The sequence below is a fragment of the Urocitellus parryii genome, chromosome X (genome assembly GCF_045843805.1).
Source record: "Urocitellus parryii isolate mUroPar1 chromosome X, mUroPar1.hap1, whole genome shotgun sequence".
In the NCBI taxonomy this organism is placed as follows: domain Eukaryota; kingdom Metazoa; phylum Chordata; class Mammalia; order Rodentia; family Sciuridae; genus Urocitellus; species Urocitellus parryii.
This window is the reverse complement of record NC_135547.1, coordinates 86,280,840-86,305,492: the sequence shown is the minus strand read 5'-3', so window position 1 is coordinate 86,305,492 and position 24,653 is coordinate 86,280,840. Positions and strand designations below refer to the sequence as shown.

Here is a 24,653-nt window from a genome sequence, read left to right as displayed (position 1 = left end):
GCTTATACCACTCCTCCGTGTTTACCCAAAAGAATTAAAGTCAGTATATTATAGCAATACACGCATACCCATGTTTATAACAGCAAAATTCACAATAACCAAGTTATTGAATCAGCCTGGGTGCTTGTCAACAGACAAATGGGTAAAGAATATGTGGTAGATATACACAGAGGAACTTTATACAGTCATAAAGAGGAGAATTGCTTCATTTGCAGGAAAATGGAAGGAATGTAGGAACATAATGTTAGGAGGAATAAGCCAGACTCAAAAAGTCAAGGATCATATGTGGAAGCTAGAGAGAAAAAAGGAGGAAATAAGTGGTAGTAATCTCATGAAAATAGAAGAGCGACCAGTAGAGTAGAGGAAAAAGACAGGGGAAGAAGGAGGGGAGGCAACAGGGAGGTAATGGGGAATAAAACTCACCAAATTATGTTATGTGCACGTATGAATATGTCACAATGAATCCAAATACTGTGTATAATTATAATGCACTAGTAAAAATTAATTAAGTAAAAAGCAAAAAAGTAGAATCCAGTCTTGATAAAGGCAAAAGGGATGTATTTAACTACATAATAATTAAACATTCTGTATAGCAAACCCTTTTGTATATCATAAGTAACATGAAAAATACTTATAACATGACACAAGAGACATTGTTAGTGGAAATGTTATTTGGTGCACTTTTTGAAATAAGTTGACACTTTGTGTCATTTGAGTTATATAGTAATTGCATTAACAAAAAAATGATCTTGGGAGGTATCCTGTAGCAATGTATGCAACAGTGAGGGGATAAAAGGAAACAATCAGAATGTCCCTGCATGCTGGACTGGCTAAATAAGTTATGGGACATCTATACAAGGAAAGATTATGCAGCTGTTAAGAAAAATGTGCACTAAGGGAAAGAGGTTTAAACATGTAACTGGAGAGAAAAACAGGTCACAGAAGAGTTAGTATAGTGTACCATGTATGATGAGAAAACCCAAATAATTAGTAAATCAATGGAAAAAAAATCTAGATGAATGAGTATCAAAATGTTAATAGTGGTATTTGGGGGGAAATGAGCTAAGGTTAGCTTTTCTTTGGTCTGTTACATATTTTTGCATTACTCAAATTTTGACAACATCAACACATTACCTTTGTAATAAGAAAAAATAAAGATATAAAAATAAATAAATTCAATGAATGACTCGCTTTCAGGGGGTGGTTTGGGTTGGAAGGGCTTCAGACCGAGCCTGGTACAGTGGCATAAACATGGGCTTTGGCGTCAGACAGCCCTGAGCGGGGCCCCATTGCCCCACCCCCGAGGAAGGCGAGGGGGGGTGGCAGGGGGCTGCGGAAAGGGGCTGGGCTGGGCTGGGCTGTCTGCAGCTCTAGTCCAGGAGCCTGAGACTTCGGAGAGGGACTGAGAGAGGGCAGACGCATCCCAGACTCACTCGAGGACAAGGTGAGTGGCGTCGAGATTGGAGTTTTTGGGCGGTCAGACAGTGATTCCAACACCTCAAACCTACAGATAGGCAGGTGGGCAATTCTTGTTGCACCACTGCAGCTGGAGCAGAGATGTCCCGAAGTGGGCTGAAAGCAATAAGGACGACTGATAAAGTAGTAGACTGTATATGGACTGGGGAACAGAGACTAGCGGAGGAACGGAGAAAAACGGCTAACGGAGCATGTTGGGTAGAGGACAAGGAATACAAGGGTGAAGGGAATACTGAGGGGGGAGTGGAGATTCATAGAACAGAGTAGGAGATGCAGAGAGGGGTTAAAGAGTACTGGGGGAGGGTGTGTACAGTTAACACAGAGGAGGATGTAAGGAACGGGGATAGGGAATTCTGTGCAGAAAATAGGAAATGCGATGGGGAAATAGAAAGTAGGGAGCAAGGCTGAGGGAATAGGGAGGGGGATAAGGAATGAGGAGCAGGGAGCGGGGGAGGGGCAGACAGGCTGGGACGGAGGCCCCCTAGGGAGGCGGAAAGGGGCGGGACCACTTCCGGCCTGAAGGGGGGAGGGCAGTCTCCGAGTTTCGGAGGGGCTTGGAGAGAGTGGACGCACTCGGGAATTGTAGGAGGACGAGGTGAGCAGTGGGGCCCGGTTTTGGATGGGAGCCTGCTAGGGGTCGGCCCCACCCTCTGGGATCTGGAGAAAACCTGCCTTAAGGACCGGATCATACCGGATCCATCCGGCTGGAAAGGGAGGGACTGGACCCAGGTTGGCTGGGCCCAAGATAGAATCACTAGTTAAATTTGAGGAGGGGGTGTAATAGGAAAGGGGCGGAACCTGGATGTGTTTTGCCCCTGTTTGAAGGGGGGCGTGTTAGGAAAAAGGGCGGGACCAGAAGGCACTGTGGACTTGGTGGGGCGGGTGTGATTAGGGGAGGGGCGGGGACCACCAGAAGCTGCGACAATTTGGGAGAGAGGGTTGTTGGGGAGGGGGCGGGACCGAACAGCACTGCGGACCTGGAGAGAGGCGTGTATTAGGGCTGGGTGCTGGACTGAGAGCTTAACTATTGCGCATGCGCGTCGTGTATCGCTAGAAAGGGGCGTGTGAGAAAGGCCGGCACCAAGACGGGCCAGCTGCTGAATGCGCATGTGCACGGTGGACATCAAAGAAAGGGCTTGTGCTGGGAAAGCAGGCGGGGCTGAGATGGGCCCTGCAGCAGACGCGCATGCGCACTGTCGACCTGCGGCTGGGGGGGTGCATTGGGAAAAGGGGCGGGGTCCTCAGAGCTGCCGCGCTGGCACATCTTCCTGGAGAAGGGGAGGGTGCGGCTGCAGAGAATTGAGACCTAGTCTTTGGATTTCTGTATCTGAGAACAGAGTCGTTGGGGGTGGGGGAGGGGTTTGGGATTGGGGCCCTAGAAAAGGTGAGGATCAACCTCTAAGTCAAACGGGAGACAACGTGCATTGGGCTCACCGCTTGACCCAGGCCTTTTCCCCTTCAGGCTCAGCTCTTGCCAGGCCAACTTGAGACATGTCTGACACAAGCAAGAGTGGTGCGGGTCCAGCTCGCTTCCAGGTAAGGCCTCTTTCTGTCTTCTGTGCAGCTGCTTTTCCTCTCCAGCCCCTGTTGCTGCTCCAAATCCCTTGGCACTTCCCTTCCCATCCCACTTGTCCATCTCCACCCACTTCCTTGCCTGGGTTCCCTCAGGAGGGAGGAAGGGAGGAAGGGAGAGGGTGGGTGGGCCCCTCTTCTATCATAAATTCTTGCTCAGAGGAAGGGGAGGCTGAGGTGGTCAGAACACACTGCAAGTCGGAGTCAGAACAGATCAGAGAAGTGTGGCCTTGGAATTTTGGAGCCATTTGCCTGCTTGGGTGTGGGGAGAAGGTCAGTGAGCTTCCCTGTTTCCCCTTGCAGGCAAAAGCCTCAGAAAAGAACAGTAGCTCGATGATGCAGACCCTGTTAACAGTGACCCAGAACTTGGAGGTCTCAGAGACACCAAAGGGCTCAGAGGCTGCAAAGGTCTCAAAAGCCTCAGGGGTCTCAAAGGCTACAGAGGTCTCAAAGGCTACAGAGATCTCAAAGGCCTCAAAGGCTCAGGAGTCAGCTACCACCAAGGCCTCACCTACTACCACCAAGCTGACTGATGCTCAGGTTCTGGCAGCTGAAAAGAAGAGTCCAGCAGCTGACACCAAGACGCAGAATGCTGACCTGCAGGCTGTGACAGTACCTGCCACTGAGACCAAAAAGGCCAGCTGTGTAGCTGATACAAAGGTCAATACAAAGGCTCTGGAGACTGAGACTGCTACCTCTCAGGCTCCAGCAGATGAACCTGAGCCTGAGGGTGCAGCTGCCCAGGCTCAGGAGAATCAGGATACTCGACCCAAGGTCAAGGCCAAGAAAGCCCGAAAGGTAAGACTTCTGCAATCATCACCCTTGCTTTTCCATTCCTTTTTTCTCACTTGGTTTGTAATTCTCATAGTCTCAGTTTTATAGAGGATGCTGAGTCCAGGGTGGTATACACAGAGCCAGTGGGGCACATAGAAATAGAAAGAGGAAAAGATTCAGGCCCCACCCTTGGGTTGTTCCTGGTCTGCTGTGGGGATGAAACTCCCAACTGGAAGTCAGAGAAACAAACCCAGCAATCAGCAAGGCCAGTGTCCAGTGAATTAGGCTGTTACTACTGGGGCAGGATTAGGGGGTGCTTCCTGAAAGAGCTAAGGTGTAAAAAAAGGACCTGCTTTACCTAGTGATGTTGAGTTTCCTTTCTATTGATGCAGGTGAAACATCTGGATGGGGAAGAGGATGGCAACAGTGATCAAAGTCAGGCTTCTGGAACCACAGGTGGTCGAAGGGTCTCAAAGGCCCTAATGGCCTCAATGGCCCGCAGGGCCTCAAGGGGTCCCATAGCCTTTTGGGCCCGTAGGGCATCAAGAACTCGGTTGGCTGCTTGGGCCCGGAGAGCATTGCTCTCACTGAGGTCACCTAAAGCCCGCAGGGGCAAGGCCCGGCGTAGAGCTGCCAAGCTCCAGTCATCCCAGGAGCCTGAAGCACCACCACCTCGTGATGTTGCCCTTTTGCAAGGGAGGGTGAGAACTTTATCCTTTTTATCCTGCTTTTTCCACTGCCTTGGCTGAACCCTTTTCTGCTAACCTCTCAGGTTTTCTGCAGACTTATATTGCTCTTTTCATCTTTTCTTCCTCTTCCAGGCAAATGATTTGGTGAAGTACCTATTATCTAAAGACCAGACAAAGATTCCCATCAAACGCTCAGGTAGAGTCTTACTAACCTTAACCCTTCCCTAAACTCTGCCCTCCATTGCCCTCTCTCTGTGGGCTGGGAGCACCCCTCACTCTTACACTCTTACCTCTTTCCTCCCAAAGTTCTAATTTGGCAGTGCTAGAACCTGGTTATGCCACCCGTGGCATGGTTGGCAAAGGGTCAGTAGCTTGGGCATGGGGCATCTCTTTAGCCCAGGTGCTGGCAATACTCTCCCGTTGCAGACATGCTGAAGGACATCATCAAAGAATATACTGATGTGTACCCTGAAATCATTGAACGAGCAGGCTATTCATTGGAGAAGGTGAAGGGGCAGCCCTGGGGGATGGGTAGACTGGGGAAACCTTGAATAGAACAAAGGTATACAATGTCTCTTCTGGGGGAGAAACCACAGAGATGCACTAATAGATCCCCATCACTGGGAAGATGGTCAGACAGCAGCCTAAGGAGGGGCATAAATCAGCCATGGGTCATACAGCAAGTCAGTTGTGTAAGCACAGCCAAGATCCAATCCACCCAACTTAGTCCTGGCTTCTGTCTTCCCCTGGACGTGTACTTTTGTATATTTTACATACTCTCCTGTTTCCCTAGATTCCCACTAATCACAAAGATAATGACAATAGAACATTTATAGCTTGTTTACTTGTGCCTGGCACTTAGCTGTGTGCTTTGTGAGCAGTATCTCATTGATTTTTCACACATTCAAAACCCTTAGGTACACGGTTAGCTTCAGGATGTTTGGGAAGCTGAATTTTGTGATCTCACAAGTTTTTCTCCCATCCACAGGTATTTGGGATTCAGTTGAAGGAAATTGATAAGAATGACCACTTGTACATTCTTCTCAGCACCTTAGAACCCACAGATGCAGGAATACTGGGAACGTAAGCTGGAAAAGGAATGGGGTTAGAGGGGGCTTCTACTTTCATACATGGTACTACCCTTTCCTTGCCTTCTCTCCCCATGTCCTCTTAGAGGGTCAGGAAAGACAAGACCTAAAAAGCCCCTGCCCCAGATCCCACTCATGGTTAGAGTCCTGCATACAGTAGTAGTACCTGATTATGATTGACTGAAGAGCATAGGAGCCTAGGATGGGACATTCCTGCTGTTAGGTTAGTCGTCTCCTCAGAAGCTTCCCAGGCCTATTGTGGCCTGATTTTTTTCCTATTGAATGCCTGGCCTGGCCTTGGCAGAGTGGTTCTCATGGGAGGGCTTCCTGGTGTGGGCAGATTATGATGCTCCAATGGCAAGAAAGGTTTGGATATGCTGTGCATACATCTGTGCATAGTGCTTACTATGCATGGATAGTGAGATTGAAGCCTGGAGGGACCTGGAAACTTGCCCAAGGTCATGGGGAGTTTCGTCACTGGGACTTTGCCTAGAATTCTCTCAGGTCTGAGGGCTCTGGGAGAAGAAAGGACTCAGGTTGACTGGGTACCTGTGTTGTTACCTGGTCAACTTGTGACAGGTATTCTTCCATCTTCTTGGCAACATGGGATAGAGATAGGATATGATTTTCCCATTTTACTGAATGAGGCACCGTGGCTCATGTGTCTGAGTGACTTGCCTAGGGTCATATAGAGCTGGAAACATAGACTGGACAGAATTCTCACATATCAAAGGAATCTAAGAGAGGCTAGCCTAGTGAGCTGGCCAGTGTGTCTTGCACATGGCTCATGGACATAAAGTTTCTCTGTCTTATTATTCCCTTAGGACCAAGGACTCACCCAAGCTAGGTCTCCTCATGGTGCTTCTTAGCATCATCTTCATGAATGGAAATAGGTCCAGTGAGGGTGAGTGGATGGGCATGTAACCTAATGGGTGGCTGTGCTCTGAATTCCATGTGTTCATTTTCTGTCCCTATTCCCTCTTGCCTCCCCTTGCAGCTGTCATCTGGGAGGTGCTACGCAAGTTGGGGCTGCGCCCTGGGTATGATTGGGCTCTCTCAACGCTTGCTGTCCGTGTTGTCCTTTGGCAAGAGAGGACGGTCCCAGGATTGCATCAGCCTGGTGGTCTGGTGGAGCAGGCGGGGGGTGCTGGGCTGGGTGGATGGGCAAATGCTCTTATTCTGTTCCCTCTCTCACTGTATCTCGAGCTTCTATAGAGCTTCCCCCTGTGCTGAAACTTGTTTTCCATCTTGGAAATGCCTCTGCCCATGTCTGGGAAGTACTACTGTTCTTGTGGCATTGATTTGTTTGTTTATTTGTCTTTCTTCTGCTCTTAGGATACATCACTCACTCTTTGGGGATGTGAAGAAGCTCATTACTGATGAGTTTGTGAAGCAGAAGTAAGTATCTTTGGCTAGTGTTGGTGTGTTCCATGCATTTCACCTGTGTCAGAACTGAGCAGTGAAGGCATCATAAGTGAATTCCTAAATGCATGTGTGCACATGTGTGTATGTGGTGAATGCATGTATATGTGCAGCTGGTAGGTTATTTGGGGGGCATTGATAGGGAACAAGTGTAGTGTATATTTCCTGCTCTATTATGTGGACTCTTATGTGCCTTGAGAGCAACTCTACAAGGGAGAGTTTGTCATCACCAGCATTGTACATATCATGAAAACTGAGGCTCAGAGAAGTGAAGTCATTTGCACAGGGTTACATAGGTATCAAATGGAATAGTTGTGTTGGATCTTGACTCTAATTCCTTGGTTCATTTTATTGTGCTAAGAAAAACCTCATAGAAATTAATTTCCATAAAGAAATGCCTCAGTATAAAAACTTCATGTAGACAGTTTTACCATGCTGGTGACATGACTTGTACAACTGATTTCATTTTCATAACTACCCTGCAGAATGTCTTCCCATCCTCTTTTGTGTTTCAGAGACTTAAGGCTCTGAGAGGGGACATTTGAATATCCAACAGCTAGTAAAAGGCTCTTTGGGGCCTGGAGTCCAACCCTCTTGACTTTTTGACCAAGAGCCACCCTATCAATGTTCTTTGGAGAACTTGTGATGACTCACACAGATAATCTCAATCTCTCTCTCTCTCTCTCTCTCTCTCTCTCTCTCACACACACACACACACACACACACACACACACACACACATACATACATACACCACACACAATTGGTAATATAAAGAGCAGGTTGCTCTTGGTTGACTGTTTCTTCCCTTATCATCTTTCTAGTCATTTTCTATAATAGATCTTTCCAGGGGCTCAGCCAGGCTTCAGAACCCTTGTGGTGGGGTGTGCTCAGAGCAGGGGGCCTGAAGAATGCTTCTCTGTTTACAACACACCCAACAGGAGTATGGGGTTATTGTGACAAGGGCCACAAAAATTGTGGCTTCCCTATGAACAAATGCCCTACATGTGTACCCTCTACACCTCCATGTGACTTTCAGAAAGGACCAGTGAGACAGAGCTCAATACTAAGGGGAAAGCTGTAGTATTTAGTTTGGGAGGTGATCACCTAGAGCCTGTCTAGTCCATGCATGGGTTGGCCTTGGGTAACCCTGGAAATAAAGACTTTAAACTTCTCTTTTCAAGGTACCTGGACTATGCCAGAGTCCCCAATAGCAATCCCCCTGAGTATGAGTTCTTTTGGGGCCTGCGCTCCTACTATGAGACCAGCAAGATGAAAGTCCTGAAATTTGCCTGCAAGGTAATTGGAGAGCTGCTTGAGCTTGGCACATCAAGAGTGTGGGGTGCCCCTGGCTGAGACAGGCTGTGTACAGAACAGCCTGTAGTCATATCTAAACATTCTGAAGTCTCTTCTTAGTTTTCAAACATGGTGGCAGGCACTTGACAACTGACATGGTATTATCTTACTGCATGTGAGAAAACAGGTCCATAAAGGTTGGTAGGTGATATGTTCCAGTTATGGAGCTAGAAAGTGTTAGTGCAGGGATGGAATAGTATAGTAGGTGCAGAATTGCTATTAGAACTTACTGTATGATTGCTATTACATATAGCATGTAATATGGTGCCTAGAAAATAGTACGTACAGATATTTCAGGTATCTGTCCTCTGATTATGATCCTTCTAATGGTTGTTATTTCCATTTCAGGTACAAAAGAAGGATCCCAAGGAATGGGCAGCTCAGTACCGTGAGGCAATGGAAGCAGATTTGAAGGCTGCAGCTGAGGCTGCAGCTGAAGCCAAGGCGAGGGCTGAGATTAGAGCCCGAATGGGCATTGGGCTTGGCTCTGAGAATGCTGCTGGGCCCTGCAACTGGGATGAAGCTGATATTGGACCCTGGGCCAAAGCCCGGATCCAGGCTGGAGCTGAAGCTAAAGCCAAAGCCCAAGAGAGTGGTGGTGCTAGTGCTGCTGCCAGTACCAGTACTGGTACCGGTGCTGGTGCCAGTGCCAGTGCCAGTGGTGGTTTCAGTGCCAGTGCTAACCTGACCGCCACTCTCACATTTGGGCTCTTTGCTGGTCTTGGTGGAGCTGGTGCCAGTACCAGTAGCAGTTCTGGTGCCTGTGGTTTCTCCTACAAGTGAGATTTCAGGTATCTGTCATAATTTTGGTGGTAGAAGCTGGGGCTCATGGGAATGGGATGAGGAGCTGAATGAAGCCTGGTTTTGAGAATGATACAGAGTGTGTGTAAAAGACACTGCTTTGGGCATTTTATTTCTTCCTGATTGGTGAATATTAATTGAATTTTTAATTTTCTTTTACTTGTGTTTGCAGATATTGCTAATCCCAGCAGTCTTTCTCTTCAAGCCAGGGTGCACCCTCAGAAATCTACTCAAAACAGCACTCTAGGCAGCCACTATCAATCAACAGACGTTGATACTCTGCATTAAATCTATTTGCCATTTCTGAATTGGTTGCATTATTTTTTTGGTGGGCTGTCACATATTGAAAGAAATTGGAAAAGTTTCAGTTTCAGTCTATGCGTAGTTTGAGTTTAGCACATCTTCCTATGAGAAGTTCAGCAGGGGAGGGAGTCATGGGGATTATAGACACAGAAGACACTTTCTTGAAGAAGAGGTGTGAGGTGGGCAAGTCCGGATCAGAAAGCAGAAGTGTAGGAGACTGGACATATGTATGGACTCTCCTTTTCAGAAATTTGGATGAAACCGGAAGGAGAAGTAGGTAGCTAAAGAGAGATACCAGAACAAGGTGCCATTTTCTTGGGGAAGGAAAAAGTGACTTTAACAGGGCAGGAACCAATGGAAAGGGAAAAGTTGAACATTGACTCATGCAGCCTAGTCCCTGAGGTGAGAGAATGGGTTGTGGGAATCTCTTGGAGAATACACTGACTCAGGGGACTGATGTCAAGAAATAGGCCCCAGTAATAAATGAAACCATGAATTTTGGAAGAATATGGCAAGGTGCTCAGTATTAGGGCTATATGAGCCAAGAACAAGATTGATTTCTTTCAAGATTCGGGTTCTGTTTGGATTTGGGATAAGGAATGAGTGAATCTAGACCCAAGGACAGTCAATATGGGTCAAGATCTTTCCTACTGTGTCCCTGCCTGACAAGTAGTACAGATGTAGAGTGTGGAAAAGGTGGACCATGGGACCTATTCAGGCTTGGAGAAGAAGGATAAGAGTATGAAATTGATTGGGAGACAACATGGGGATCTATGGATAGGAGACTCAATGAAGTCCATGAATGGGGGCATAATGTTTAGTAAACATCCTGAGTAGCTGCTGTATATCTAACAGTGATCCAGGTATTTGGGGAGGAGTGATGAGGGGAACTGGAAGGTTATACTGGGGGAATAGTTAGGGGGATGATTGTATTTAAGAGGATAGCAGAGAGAGCTCTGGTAATGGTGATGTCCAAGAAATGAGTGGTTGAAGGGGAGAGAAGATGATGGTTCCTTGCAGGTGAGAGGTCAATAGCTTGAGAGGCCAGAGTATTGGCTGGAATATCCATGTGGATAGTCAAAGCACCTGGACTGTAGCAGGAGTTGAGGTGAAGGGGGACAGTATGAGTCAGGTACCAAAGTCCTCTCCTATACTGCCAACAAAGGGACAGGGACCTCAAGCTGTTAGAGACTTGCTTCCTTGTTTTGGGTGGTACTTCCCTGGACCATTTTTTTCCAAGAAGTCCTCACCATCTCTAATCCCTACTTTACCAGGCACCTAGTCACTGAACCAGTCTTGCAGACAATGAAGCCCTTGTAATGGCTACCTCTTCCCTACTGTAGATTCTAGAAGCAATAAAGGCAATATGTTTATTGCATAGGAAGCAGGATTTTTTTTAAAGCTCTATCCAGAGTGAGACAGTTCCTTGCCCATAGCTGTGAATTGAGACCTGCTTTCATTGCTGAGGTATCCTTCACTGGAAGCAGATGTTCTTTCATTAATAAACAGGACGAGGATTCCTCAGAAGGCTGTGTAGTTCCCAAGGTCAGAGGCAGCTTTGGCCTCCTAGGAGGCATTTCTGGTGGATAGCATGTCCAAGGATCCCTCAGATTCTCAAGTGCTATCCATTTGGAATTGGAGGGGATGAGGAATAATGGGGGATAGTGAAGAATTTAGGGACTGTGATTATAATAACAATTTAATAAAAAGTACTTGATAAAAGGTGAATCAATCATGAAGAATTCTGCCCTTCCTCCACAGACCCCTGGACTTGCAGGACGCCTCAATAATTCTTCCCTCCCACAAAGCCTAGAATTTGACAGGACAAGGGGTTGGCTTTTCCTCACTTCTCAAGTATGGGGCCTTGAAGGCAGTGAGGAAAGAAGAGAGCTAGTCTGATCCCTGACAAGTGAGGGAATATTGGAATAGGGAAGAGGAAGAGGAATATTGGCAGGGGAAATGAGGACAGATTCTGGTTCTTGTTTTTGCCGCCTTTATCAGCACGGATGCCAAATGTGAATGGACTCACAATTTCCAGTCTTTCCTTTATATCATTCATTAAATCTAAGATAATTCTTTATTGTTTCATGTATCTTCCTCTTGGCTAGGAATGGGCAGAGCTCCTTGAGCAGTTTCTCCATCTATTTATCACCTTCTAAGAAGCCCCTAGACATTTTTATCCCAATTGTCCCCTGCCCATGAAATTTGATTTCCACAAGTATACTATATATCTAATAGCTGTGTATTTATGCCTTATACATAGACTATACATAGAGTAAATAAAAGAGTAAAATGATACTTACTCTTTTTTTTCAATACAGGGTTAGTTAATGACTAAATGTTTTAAGTTAAAAGTTAAACGTGAAGGTAAATCCATGTTGAATCTAGGCATAACATTTGTCACTTCTACTATGGCTATTTTATTCATTGGCTTATTTAAAAGTCACTGTGGTATCTGCAGAACAGTTAACAGGATTGCACTTTTAGGTCATTATTGTCCTTTTGGTGAGCATGCACATGGGCCCATTCTTATAGATTTGCTCACTGTCTCTATATGCAGGCAAAGCAATTAGAACTGTGCCTTGCACACAATGTGTACTCACTACATATTTTATTACATCATTGTTATCATTCCTTCCTGCTCTCTGACCAACTGGCCTGACTTAATCCATACTGATCAGTGCTCCTGGCAAGGTTTCTTTCTGGATAAGGAGATCAACCAGATGTGTGGCCCCTAGGAGGATCTCCCTTCCTTACTTCCTATCGGGGTCACATCTGAGTGTGGTTGTAATACCACAGATCAGCTTCAGGCTAGTTCTTGGTTATCATGTGGTGTCATCTACCATCTGTAAATCATGTTCCTGGGCTGCTTCTTCAGGAAGCTGGTTATATGGGAACTTCCCACATGGCCCTAGGGGATGAGCTGAGGGAAGCAAGCAATGGGTAGGACGGTGGGTGTGATTCCTGTAACTTGTGTGGCTTCAGGATATGCTCTGGTCTGATATTGTATAGATCACTGTTCTTTTGGGATGGAATATTGTCATTGTCTGACTAATTTACAGTTTGGTGAATTGGATGGCACAAACCCAGGATGGGTGGCTTGGGTTGCAAGGTCACTTGGGGGTCCCATCATTCTTTGTTCAAACTCCAAACTCAATCAGGGCCTAGTAATTTAATGTTGAATTGATTGTGAAGTGCCAGCGGTTGTTTCTTAAAAGGAGAATAGTTATTTGATGAAGAGAGCATGGATTTTGAGCCAAGATGCTAGGAGCGTATGCCTTGATTCTCCAACTGGGACTTGTCATACACCATCCTAATCTGTCACTCAACACATTCAACCAACATGTCCTAGTGACTACAGTGTTCATGCGCTGTGCTGGGTGCTGGGTGTTCTTGTTATTAACACATGGCCAGTCTGGGGAGGGAAGCAATGACAGCACTGAAGAACCACAAATGGCTGTGGGAGCCCAGAGGAGCAAGAGATCAGCTCTCCCTCTATGAATAAGTGTGTAATTAATCATAGATGTTGTAAGCAAGAAATGTCCACACAAATGCATGCAGGTGCATTTATACCTACAACTATAGGCATTTTATGTATATAATTGATAATGAATATGAGTCAGCAATCAGTGTGTGTGGGTGGAAGGAGCCTGGGAGGTTAGGGACGTGGTTTAACCCACCAGCTCCCTTACACATAGGATCCTGTGTTCCCTCAGACACATTTCTGTCATGCTGTGGCCTTGTATCCTGCCTATAAGATTCGAGCAACATTCACTCACCAGCCTGGTCTCTGTGTCACTTCTGATGGTGAGTGTGGAGCACCCAGAGCACTCCCTGATACATAGTAGGTGCTGCATGAGTGAGATCTACAGTGATGGGGAGAGTGGTGGCAATAATTGGGAAAGTATTATTAATCCAGGATTGGTACACTGACTGTGAGCAATGGAAGTTGAGGCCTGGTGTGTGTCTGTGCATATGGGCACATATGTGTGTGTGGGACACACATGTAGAGAAGAACACATGTCCAACTGAGCTTGGGGCTGTGTGGGCAGAGTGGGGACTAGCTCCAGCCAAATTTCTTCAGGTGCAGGTGGTGCCAAGGGACAGGAGGACACTTCCAGTGGTCTCTATCTTTACTCTGAGAAACAACACTGGGAGTCACATCGGAGCCTACCTCAATAAGAAGCTGCCAGTTTAGAGGTAACAGAACAGAGCCTTAGGTCCAGGATATCAGGTGAAGCACAGTACCTGGGACATTTCCTACCTTCACAGCAGGGATTCTGAGGTCAGGTAGGAAGGCCTGGTTGTCAGGCTTGGTCTGTCTCATATCACTTGTATGACCTGAGAAAGCATTTTTACCAGATTTTGGACTTCGTCTTCCTAATCAATAAATACATGACTATGATAGCCATTCCACAAAGATGTCATAGAGATTAAATGAGGCCACATATTATCCCTGTGATGTAGATGAGGGGACTAAGGGTAACAGAGAGGGACTAAGTTCTCCAGTGACACAAGGCAACAGCAGGAGAGACCAGGGCCCAAGGGCCATCTGAGTGTTGCAGCCTGCACTCTTAAGCCCTAAGCTATAAATGGAAGCTCCCTCCCCCTTCCCCTTAAAGGCTAAAACAGAGGATAGAACCAATCCTGTGGGGATAAAAGAGAACAAAGAGCTCTGAAAGGAAGGAAGCCCAGGGAATGTATGTGAGCAGGCACCTCAGAGAGTATGGGGGCTCAGTTTGCCCCTAAGCTTCCTGACAGCTGTAACAGGAAGGGGGGGGGAGCAGAATTCCCAGGCCTCCATTTTGTGGAAAAAGGGAGGCACACAGACCTTTCTAAATGGACACTTGTCTTGGACTAAAATTCCAGAGGAGTTGATCTTGTGGCCAGCTCAGCAAACATCCGGGACCAGAAAGTCATCAGTGATTTCATGAGACACTAAAAGGCTTATTCACACACGTGATGCTGGGAGTCAGAGGCACTGGGGAAGAAAGCACATGCAATTCTATGCCACAGGAGAACCTGGCTAGACTGCCATTTCCCACAGAGGGAAGGGGATGGGAGGAGACCCAGGCCCTGTGGATGTGTCTGTCTCTGCTCTAACATGCACCACAGTGCCTCTCTGGAGGGGAACCCGGGCTTCTGGGTGAGCTGAGCAGTGACACTCCTCCAGGCTGGCCCAGTGAGGATGGGAAGCATGGCAGGGTGAGGTTGTGAGTGAGGGACAGACTGCCAGTGCTGGGAGCTGAGGACGTGGCTGGGTCTGTCAGGCTGGGTGTGATGGAGGAGGTGAATCAGGAGCTGGCTGCAGGATTGGGAGAGAGAGTGGCATGGGGGCAGGTGGGAGGGTGATGTACGCAGGTGGTGGTAAGGGTTGGATTTCTCACCTTCCCTGATGGTGCCCTTGTGCTGTCTATGTCCCTGGATTTTCTGTTTGGCGAGAGCCTTCCATGCCACACTGCCCCAACTGTCCCCTTCCACACAGGTGAGGCTGATTCACCCCCATCCACCAGGATCGAGAAGGGAGAGACCTGTGTCCGAATCATCTTCTGCCCCACATTGCAAGACCAGTCTGCCTTCTCCAGCTCAGGCATCATGGCTGACTTCATGGTCCAATATGATGTGGTCATGGAGGACATCATTGGGGATGTGCAGGTACTCAGAGAGAACATGGGTTCTGAAGTTGGACAGGTCTGGACAATGTCCTGGTGTACACAATTGGGGATGAATGGGAACTAGTGAACAAGGATAGGATGATGTGTAAGGTCTCAAAGCTTCTGACCTTGGGACCCACGCGTATATCCAAAGGGATGGGAACCTGGAACCACAGGAGTGGAATCACGGTCCAAATGAACCCATTCCCAGAATGGACCAAGGCATAGCCCACTCAGAGCTAGCTCTTTGGCAAAGTGAACCACTGTCCAGCAGTTAGTCTCTCATGCTTTCTGTGGCTCTGATACTGTCCTGCTCTCGTGGGCTTTCTTGCTGTCTCTCATTTGCTGCAAAGGCCTTTCTCGTTGAAAGAGCCACATGCCTAAAGAGGGAGCCCTTCAGTTCTGAGCCCACCCTCTCATGAACACCCTGAGAGATCCCTACTCCTTCTGAGCTATGGAGCTCTGACCCAAGACCTTGACTTTCCAGGAGGATGGAGACAGCCTGATAGGTCTGGTCCTGGCCTGCCTTTGGGCCACACATCTCCCAGCAGCCAGCACAAAGATCACCCTCCAGCAGCCCCAGTGCACAACACATTCTTTTCTCCTGGGTCACCTGATCCGTCTTCTGTGTATGATCAATCATTTTCTCAGACCAGTTGCTGCCCTGGGAGGGTCTTTCTCCTCCTTCTCCACCAGTCAGCATCCTCCTCTTAATCCTGGGCCAAATCCCTTCTTCTTCATGACTCCATCCCATCTGAAATTCCTCTCTCTCCCCTGCCAGAACATTCTACTTTCCTCCAGGCTCTTCCGGTGTGCTGTGCATTCACTTCTACCTGGATACATGGCCACCCAGCAGAGCCCCTCTACACGAATCCTGCTCTTAGACTCTAGAAACTCAGAAATTTGTGGCCTCAACCCCTAATCTCCCCATTCTGATGTAGCCAGATCCACACAGTCATCACGTGCATCAAATCCCTAGGCACTGTGTGTATATCTGTTGGGCAAAGTGGGGGTTCCAGAGAAGGTGGTTTCAGAATAGTCTTCCAGAAGGAGTTGGCATTTCAGAGAGCATGAGGGTAATGAATGGCATTCCTTCCATGTCGGTGAACTTGGTGAAGGGAAAAGCACACCAGAGAGGGAATAGCATGTGCAGTGGTGCAGAGGTATGGCAAGCCTGTTGTGCAGGAGGGAAGGAAGCATTTGACCTACCCTGAGGAGTAGTGAGGGTACCCTGTCAGCAGGTGGCAGCAGGGGCATAACCTGCCCTTCTGTCACCTATCCAGGTATGTTTAGTTCATGGAGACATCCTCTGCTGCTTGGTTCTTTACCTTTTCCACATAGCCTGGAGTGAGCATAGAGACTGGGTACATGGGACTGGCCATTCAATTGGACAATGAGGACTTGCACTAACCGTGAACTCTGACTCCTCCTGCCATCTGCCAGGAGCACTCCATCCCCATACCATTACCTACCTGACTGTGCCCACCTTTCAAGCCCAGTGCGTTCACCTACTTGTTCCATCAGGGCTCCCTAGGCCCCTAATTGACGTTGTTTCCAGTTTGGGCTGGTGCAGGGAACTCTGGAGGATTCCACACACATCCTGCCTCTTCTGTGGCCATACAGATGGAAACAACCCTGACACAGGATGAGACATACCCTTTCCAAGAGAGCACAAGGTGTGCGGCCAGCAAGATGAGGAGGAAAGGGAGCCAGGGAAGGCACCCTGCAGGATGTCGAGCTGACCTGGGACATAAGGAATGCCAGAAACAGGCCATGTGTGGGGGCCGTGAGGGAAGGGAAAGGCATGCTGGCCAAGTGGGGCCGCAGGGTAAAAGCAACAGAGGCCTGACATCTCTGAGTGTGTGCAGGGAGTCAGAAATGGCTTGGGAACCAGAAAGCATGGATTTCAGATGCAAAATGGTAAGAGATCAGAAAATGGCTGGCATTTCCTGCAGTGGCATGAAAAGGAAGCTACTATTTGTCCAGTAGGTGACTGGGGAGCCGTGACAAGGCGGTAAATTATGAGGTCATGAGTATGGCAACCCAGGAGCTAGCTGTGGCCAAGCTGTAGAGATGGAGGACTTTGCAAAAAAGCAGGGAACCCAAGGAAAAGTAGCTCTGAATTTGAGATTGTTTTGTTTTGGAGGGAGAGGTGGGGCGGCCCGAGAAGTCTCTAGCAGGTAAAACCATCAGGAATTGGTGGCAGACTAGCTGGGCACAGAATTGAAGGTGACACTCTTATCCAGGTTAGGCTCAATGATGTGGCTCCCACCTGAGACAATCTCAGGGCTGCGACATGGGAAGTTGATGAGGTTGTTGTTTGAGCATCTGTTGGAAGCATCTTCAGCCTTCCAGGTGAAGAGGTCCACAGCTAGGGTGTCGGCAGTTGTGGTGGGGGAACGGGTACCCTGAGGCCCAGAAAGAGATGTGGGACACGGGTGGAGATTCAGCGGTGAAACTCAAGCTAGAGAGTGAGTCCACACAGGGAGAAAGAGTGGAGTCAGAGGCCCCGGGCTGTGATGTCCCGTCAGGTGGAGTTCCCCGTTCAGCAGCCACTGATCTGGGGCTTCAGATTGCCAGGCCCCACCAACAGCAGAAAGCCTGCTCAGCACCCCGAGCCTCGCTAGTTTACTCCAGTGAGAGACAATCCTAATCACTGTCTTTGCACACTCTGATCTGGCTGACCGGAAGCACTGAAAAGGAGTGGGTGGACAAAAGGTCCTAGAGAGAGAGACTGGATGAAGTGGCCTGAGAGGTGTTAGGAGAATGTGGACAGCTGATGATCTCAGAATGCCAGGGAGAAAGGCTTTGGGAGAGAGTGGAAGTCATTGTCAAGTCTGAAACTCATCAGTGAGGCCTAGTCTGGTGAGATTCCTAATACACAAACTGAGTTTGGAGGTAAGCTAGCACATAGCTGCCTTTGAGCAAAGCAGTGTCCCCATGAGTTGGGAGCAGGATCAGTCCTGGTGGTTGTGTAGGTGTGAACTGGAGAAGAGAGACCATCTCAGGAGACCCAGTCTTTAGTCTGGAATGCCATGGGGAGAGAAGAGGCTGGATAGAAGTCTGAGGGGGATTGAGAGCAAGGGGTTGCCTCCATGGATGGGAAAGACGCCTGATTTTATACTCTAAGGGACATCCAGTGGGTTGCACTTTGGGGAGATGGTGAAAGCAAGACAAGAGATAGAGACTGCTGAGAGCCCTAATTGCCTAGGGTCTGTGTTAAGACTGCATGGTCTTCAGGAGATGGATGGGGCCATGGGCAGGTGGGTGGTGCAAGTGTGTGTCCCGGCACCCTTCACATTCTTCCTGAATTGAGAAGGTGGGGTGGGGTGATTGTGGAGGAGCCAGCGAGAGGTTGGTGAGCTGGGTAGTGCCCCAGGTGTCCCAATAGGATTTGGTTAGCTTGGGACCAAGCTTGGGTGGCGTGATATGCATGACAGTTCTCCCTACCCCTGTAGGGGAGTCATACTCGAGGCCAGCTGAGTTCTCTCATGGCTTAAGCAATGGTAGGTTGAGTGATTCATGCCTTGGGGAACTGTGACAGAGAGCCAGGATCACCTGGAGACAGAAGCCACGTGTGCACCTATGGACTCATTCAAAGGGGGTCAAGGGCTTCCCATCTCCTCTCTCCCCAGTGAGGTAGGAGGCGCCAGTGTCCAGCCTTCTGGTCACAGAGCACCTGAGGGCCAAGTGGAGGATGAGCCAGTCTCCCAGAGCCAGGCCTGCTTCAGGCTTCAGGCTTCAGGGATCTCAGAGGCTCAGCAAGCCCAGACAACCCTGGGCTGAGCAGACTCTGGTGCTGAGGGACCTTCTGGCCCCCTCCCCTTTGCTCAGCTTGCCCAGCCCCCTGGCTCTGCAGAGAGAGCCAGAGAGAGATGGAGTAGGGGGAGAGACACCGCAGCCAATCACAGCCAGGGAGCCCAAGGCATTTGTACCTGGTGTAACCAATCCCCTCTGCACACACAGCTCAATTGGCCTCTGCTGCCTCCTCCCCTCCTGCTCTGCCCAGCAACAGCAGAAAGGAGGTTTTAGGAGGAGAGGGAGGCCCTGCAAATTCCCAGCCCTTGGCAGCAATGAGCTGGGCCCCAGGCTCACTCTATTGAGGGAGGTTAAAACAATACTTACAGTTCCTGGAGCCCAGGCAAAGTGTCCCTGGGGACCCTGAAGACTGTGCAAGCCCAGCTCTCTCACGGACAGGAACTCACATATTACAGAAATCCTGATCCTTGGAGCCCTGGGCCACAGGCCAGTCTCCTTCACTCCACAGCTCTGGGCAAGGCCTGGGATGAAGGTCTGAACAGAAGAGTTCTGGTGGGGGGAGAAGGACATTGAGCAAACAATTGCACACATGCCTCTGTAACTAGAAACAGTGAGAAAGAGGTCCTAGGATCCTGGCAGTCCTAGAGGGCTGTGGTGCAGGAGGATAAGATGGGCCTGATTAAATCTGCTCTCACAGTCCTTTTTGGTTTCCCTTCTTTTTGTTCAGATTTATGGTGGCTATTTTATTCATTACTTTGCCCCCCCCCAGGCCTCCAGCCTGTGGAAAAGAATGTGGTGTTTGTTATTGATGTGAGTGGCTCCATGTTTGGTATCAAGATGAAGCAGGTATGCGTACCTATGTTTCATTCTTGGTCTTGGCTATAGGAGGCCCAGTAAGCTGAGAATTTTGTAACAATAGTACCTCATGCCTATTGTTACACTTTCCATCAATCTTGTTCTCCTATATCCATGTCTTTTCTAGGCCCCTTATACCTTACATAACAGGAATGATGTAAACATGATCTCACAGTTTTGTAGGAACATTTTAACTTTTGTCTAAGCAGCATGAAACCATGATACCCTTTGCTACCAATTTCCAGTTTTCAATTTGTTCCTAGCTTGTAATTCCTGCCAGGTAGAGTATCTTGTGTTCCTAGATTTGTGAATTAATAAAACCTTAGGTTATAAAGATTATTATTCTTTTAGAAGCCACTTTTAAAAAATTAACGTTTTATAATGCCATAGCCTGGTATTATATAGTAGTATCATTATAAATGTGAAACCATATACTTTTGAGGCCATAAATTTTAGTATGTTATTCCTTCTATCATTCACCCTTGAATCAGGATTCTGGGAATATATACCACAGAGTCTTTGATTTAGTGCCTTGATCTTCTGGAAGCAGCATTTCAAACTGTACCAATATGAGGCTCCAGAATAATAATGTTCAAGTTTCCTTGGACAGTGGTAAGTTTGTACCTAAAAGCTTTCAACCACAGATCCCTTGAGACCTAAGACTTACAAATTTGTGTTTTAGCACTCATTTATCCTGTAGGAGGGGAAACATCCCAACCTAGCGCTCTCACCTTTGGTGTATAGAAGTGATATACCCAACTTCAGAACTTTTCAGCCTTCTTGTGTCCCTTACAGTGCATTGAGCAGGGTCTCAAAATCACTTGTGAAGTTCATAACCAGGATCATTAGCTCACCAAAAGACTGAGACCTAACCAAAAGGATTATAGAATGCTTCCTCTCATTCTGCACTTCAACCCATCAACTCAAGCTTTGCATAATATTTGGAGGGTATAAGTGAAAGCACTGCAAACCTTAGACCTTATATAAGAAAGAAGTTCTTAGGAAAGCTAAGGAGAAGAGGAGCCAAAGCATAGACAATGGAGTACATTTTAGATTCTGACCCTTACAACTACTGTGAAAAACAAGTGTATCTTAACTCTCAGTTGGATAACATAACACCTCACATTAAAGTCTATTTGCTTCACTTCCTTACATTAAAGTCTATTTGCTTCATTTCTTTTTACCCGATTCATCATGTCTACTCTCAACATAAAATAAAAAAAGCATGTTAAAAGGAAAACCTTTCCACAATATGAAGAGATAAGTATAGCATTTGAACTTGTTACAGATGTGTGGAAGAGCAGGAATTTAAAATAAGTATGATTAATATGCCAAAGGCTCTAATGAAAAGATTGGACAACGTGGAAGAATTGATGGTTAATGTAAAAAGCATAAATATGGGAACCCTTAAAATAAAAGAAATTGTAGAAATAAAACCTAGTGTAATAGGAATGAATAATGCCTTTGATGGGCTAATCAAGAGATTGGACATAGGAGAAGAAAGTAGCAGTAAACTTCATAATAAGATATATCAATGGTCAATAAATATATAAAGAAATGTTTAACGTCAACTGAAATTAGGGAAATGCAAATCAAAACTATACTGAGATTTCATCTCATACCATTCAGAATGGCAGTCACTAAGAATAGAAATAATAATAAATGCTGGAAGGGATGTGAAGAAAAAGGAACACTTTTACCCTGTTGGTGGGATTATAAACTAGCACAACCACTGTATAAATCAGTATGGAGGTGCCTCAAAAGACTAGGCATGGAACTGCCACATAACCCAGCTATACCACTCTTTTGATATTTATTCTGAAGAATTAAAGTCATCATACTATAGTGACGCACACTTTATAATAGCTAAACTATGGGATCAGCCTAGGTGTCCATGAATAGATGAATAGGTAAAGAAATTAAGTATAGGGGCTGGGGTTGTGGCTCAGCAATAGTGCTCACCTTGCATGTGAGAGGCCCTGGGTTTGATCCTCAGCACCACATAAACATAAATAAATAAAAAAATAAAGATATTGTGTTCAACTACAACTAAAAAATAAATTAAAAAGAAATTATGTGTATATACACAATCGAATTTTTATTCAGTCAAAAAAGAAAAATGAAATTATGTCATTTGCAGGAAAATAGATGGAACTAGAGACCATTATGTTAAACCAAAAAAGCCCAACTCATAAGGTCAAAGGTCATATGTTTTCTCTCATGTGAAAGCTAGAGCAGAAAAAGGAAAAGAATGTTGGGGTGGGCAAATCTCATGAAAATAAAAGGGAGATCAGTAGAGTAGAAGAAAGTGACCATGGGGAGGCAGGAAAAAGGGAAAGGGAAAATACTGAGGAATGATATTGTCCAAGTTATATTGTTATATTGTATGAATATTGCATGTGTATGTGAATAGGTAACAACAAATCCCACCATAAAGTACAATTATAATACATCAGTAAAAACTATGGGAAAAAGTATCAGTGAGCTTTATGATATATCAATGGAAGTTTCTCAAACTGAAAAGTAAAAAGAGAAAAAAGAAAAAAAGAATGGAAGCCAGGCATGGTGGTGCATGCCTGTAATCCCAGTGGCTCAGGAGGCTAAGGCAGGAAGATAGTGAGTTCAGAGCCAACCTCAGCAACAGTGAGGCACTAAGCAACTCAGTGAGTCCCTATCTCTAAACAAAATACAAAATAGGGCTGGAGATGTGGCTCAGTGGTTGAGTGTCCCTGAGTTCAATTCTTGGTACCACTTCCGCCCCGAAAAAAAAAAAAAAAAAAAAAAAAGAAAAGAAACGAAACGAAACGAGAATGGAAAACTGTGGAATAAAATAAGAATAAAGTATAAGGGCAACAAATAGAAAAGTTTCAAATATACCAAATATCAATACAACCATATATCAATAATAACTTTAAATATTGGTGGTTTCAATATACCAATACAATAGAAACTCTCAGCAGGGTGGATAATTAGACAACAACTTTATGTTGTCTGCAATGATCCCAATTTAATTATAAAGGCAAACAGATATTGAAAGTAAAGAGATAAAGATTACCATGCTAATACAAATGCAAATAAAGTTGAAATAATTGTATTAATTACAGATAAAATAGACTTCAGATCCAGGAAAGTATTTATGAATTATTATTAAGAGAAAGAAAAATCTCAAGAGCACCCAATGAAAGAGAAATATTATCTTTAAGCAACAATAATAAGTCTTATATCTAAACTTTGAAAATTAACTATGGAAAATGGAAGGCAATGGAGTGTACGTTAAGGGAGTTAGAAAAAAAATTACTCAAGTTAATATTCAGCAAAAATGTTCTTTATTTGACATGTTTGGGTAAACAAATACTGAGACAATTTGTTGCCAGCAAACTCAAACTACAAGAAATATGAAAGGATGTTGTTTAGGCTGTAGCAAAATGAATCCAGATGGACGAAGTGGAATGTGGGAAGAATGTAAGTTTCTTGGAAAATATCTATGTGAATAAACATGAGGGAATACTGACTCTTTGATGCAACAATATTATTTGCTATGGAAGTTATAGACTGCAGAAGCAAAAGATATCAAAGTATTAGTGTTGATGGCATAAAATAAATAAATGTACTTAAAATAATTTATATATTTTTTAATTGTTTGGGAAGTGGTAAAACGGCTATGATAGATCCTAAATCAAGTGTAACAGTTTGGATCTGGAATTTTTCTTAAAGGCTCATGTGTTGAAAGCTTGATCCCCAATGCAGCAATATTCAGAGGTAGGGGCTTGGGGAAGTGATTACATCATGAAGACTCTGACCTCATCAGTGGAATAATTCATTGATGGATTAATAATTTAATGGCAATATGGATAAAGAAAGTGAGGCATGTATGCATGCACAATGGAGCTATAGAGATTTCAGCCATAAAGAAGAATGAAATTATGTCATTTGCAGGAAAATGGATGGAACTTGAGAATATTATGTTAAGTGACATAAACCAAACTTAGAAAATTAAGGGTTGAATGTTTTCTCATATGTGGAAGGTAGAGAGGAAAAAGGAAAAGAAAGTTGGAGGGATCTCAAGAAAACTAGTAGAAGAAAAGACAAGGAGAGGGAAGAAGGGAAGGAAAGGAAAGGGAAAATAGTGGGGAGTGATATTGGCCAAATTTTATTGTCATATTGTGTATATACGAATATGTAATAACAAATCTCACCATGATATACAACTATAATGCACCAATAAAAATATGGAAAAGATAATTTGGTGGCTTTATTGGAAGGTGTTGGAAACTGTAGGAGGTGGTGGGGCCTTGTTGAAGCACACTATGTTGTACCCCGGAAGGGTCTAACTTGAACCTGGCCTCCTTTTTACTACCTCTCTGCTTTCTGGCTGACATAAGTTGAGCAGTTTTCCTCTGTCATGTCCTTCTATCATGATGTTCATCTTCACCTATGGCCCAAAGCAATGAAATAAGCCAACCATGGACTGTGAGCTCTGAAACCATGAGACAAAATAAACCTTTCCTCCTCTAAGTTGTTTATGTCAGTTACTTTGGTCAAAATGATAAAAAGATAACACATCAAACATGCATAATGCAATTTTTAGGGCAAACATTATATCAAAAGTACAGTAATACACAATATAAATCTAATACATGAAATAAAATTGAAGAGTAGAATACTAATTAATCTGAAGAGGAATAAAGATACAAAGTTATGTGGGACAGATATAGTAATATATATTAAATAAACCATGCATGTGTTAAACACTAAACATAGGTAGGGCTCACACATCAAAACAATTGATGACCTTAAATTTAAGAACAAAAAAAGGCTAAAAGTAAAAGTCTACTTTGTGTACCTGTATTATTGCCAGCCCAAATAGACTTTGGATCAAGAAGTATTACCAAAGACAAAGGCAT

At 45.6% G+C, this 24,653-nt stretch overlaps 1 protein-coding gene and 1 non-coding gene across 3 annotated transcripts; both read left to right on the top strand.

Moving 5' to 3' along the window:
- The first annotated feature begins 1,348 nt into the window (after positions 1-1,348).
- Maged2 (MAGE family member D2) lies at positions 1,349-9,486 on the top strand. 2 transcript variants are annotated; one of them, XM_026407398.2, is made up of 13 exons: positions 1,349-1,444; positions 2,939-3,012; positions 3,352-3,846; positions 4,215-4,523; positions 4,644-4,707; positions 4,938-5,017; positions 5,500-5,594; positions 6,424-6,503; positions 6,597-6,639; positions 6,935-6,997; positions 8,206-8,320; positions 8,726-9,168; positions 9,351-9,486. In XM_026407398.2, the coding sequence occupies exons 2-12, from the start codon at positions 2,968-2,970 to the stop codon at positions 9,158-9,160; spliced, it is 1,824 nt and encodes a 607-aa protein (XP_026263183.1). In that variant the 5' UTR covers positions 1,349-1,444; positions 2,939-2,967; the 3' UTR covers positions 9,161-9,168; positions 9,351-9,486. The 2 variants fall into 2 exon arrangements, with proteins under 2 accessions (XP_026263183.1, XP_026263182.1); XM_026407397.2 differs by lacking the exon at positions 1,349-1,444 and adding an exon at positions 1,988-2,071.
- LOC113195797 (small nucleolar RNA SNORA11) lies at positions 7,903-8,030 on the top strand. Its single transcript, XR_003302467.1, has one exon. It is a non-coding gene; the product is annotated as a small nucleolar RNA SNORA11 (small nucleolar RNA).
- Positions 9,487-24,653: the final 15,167 nt, after the last annotated feature.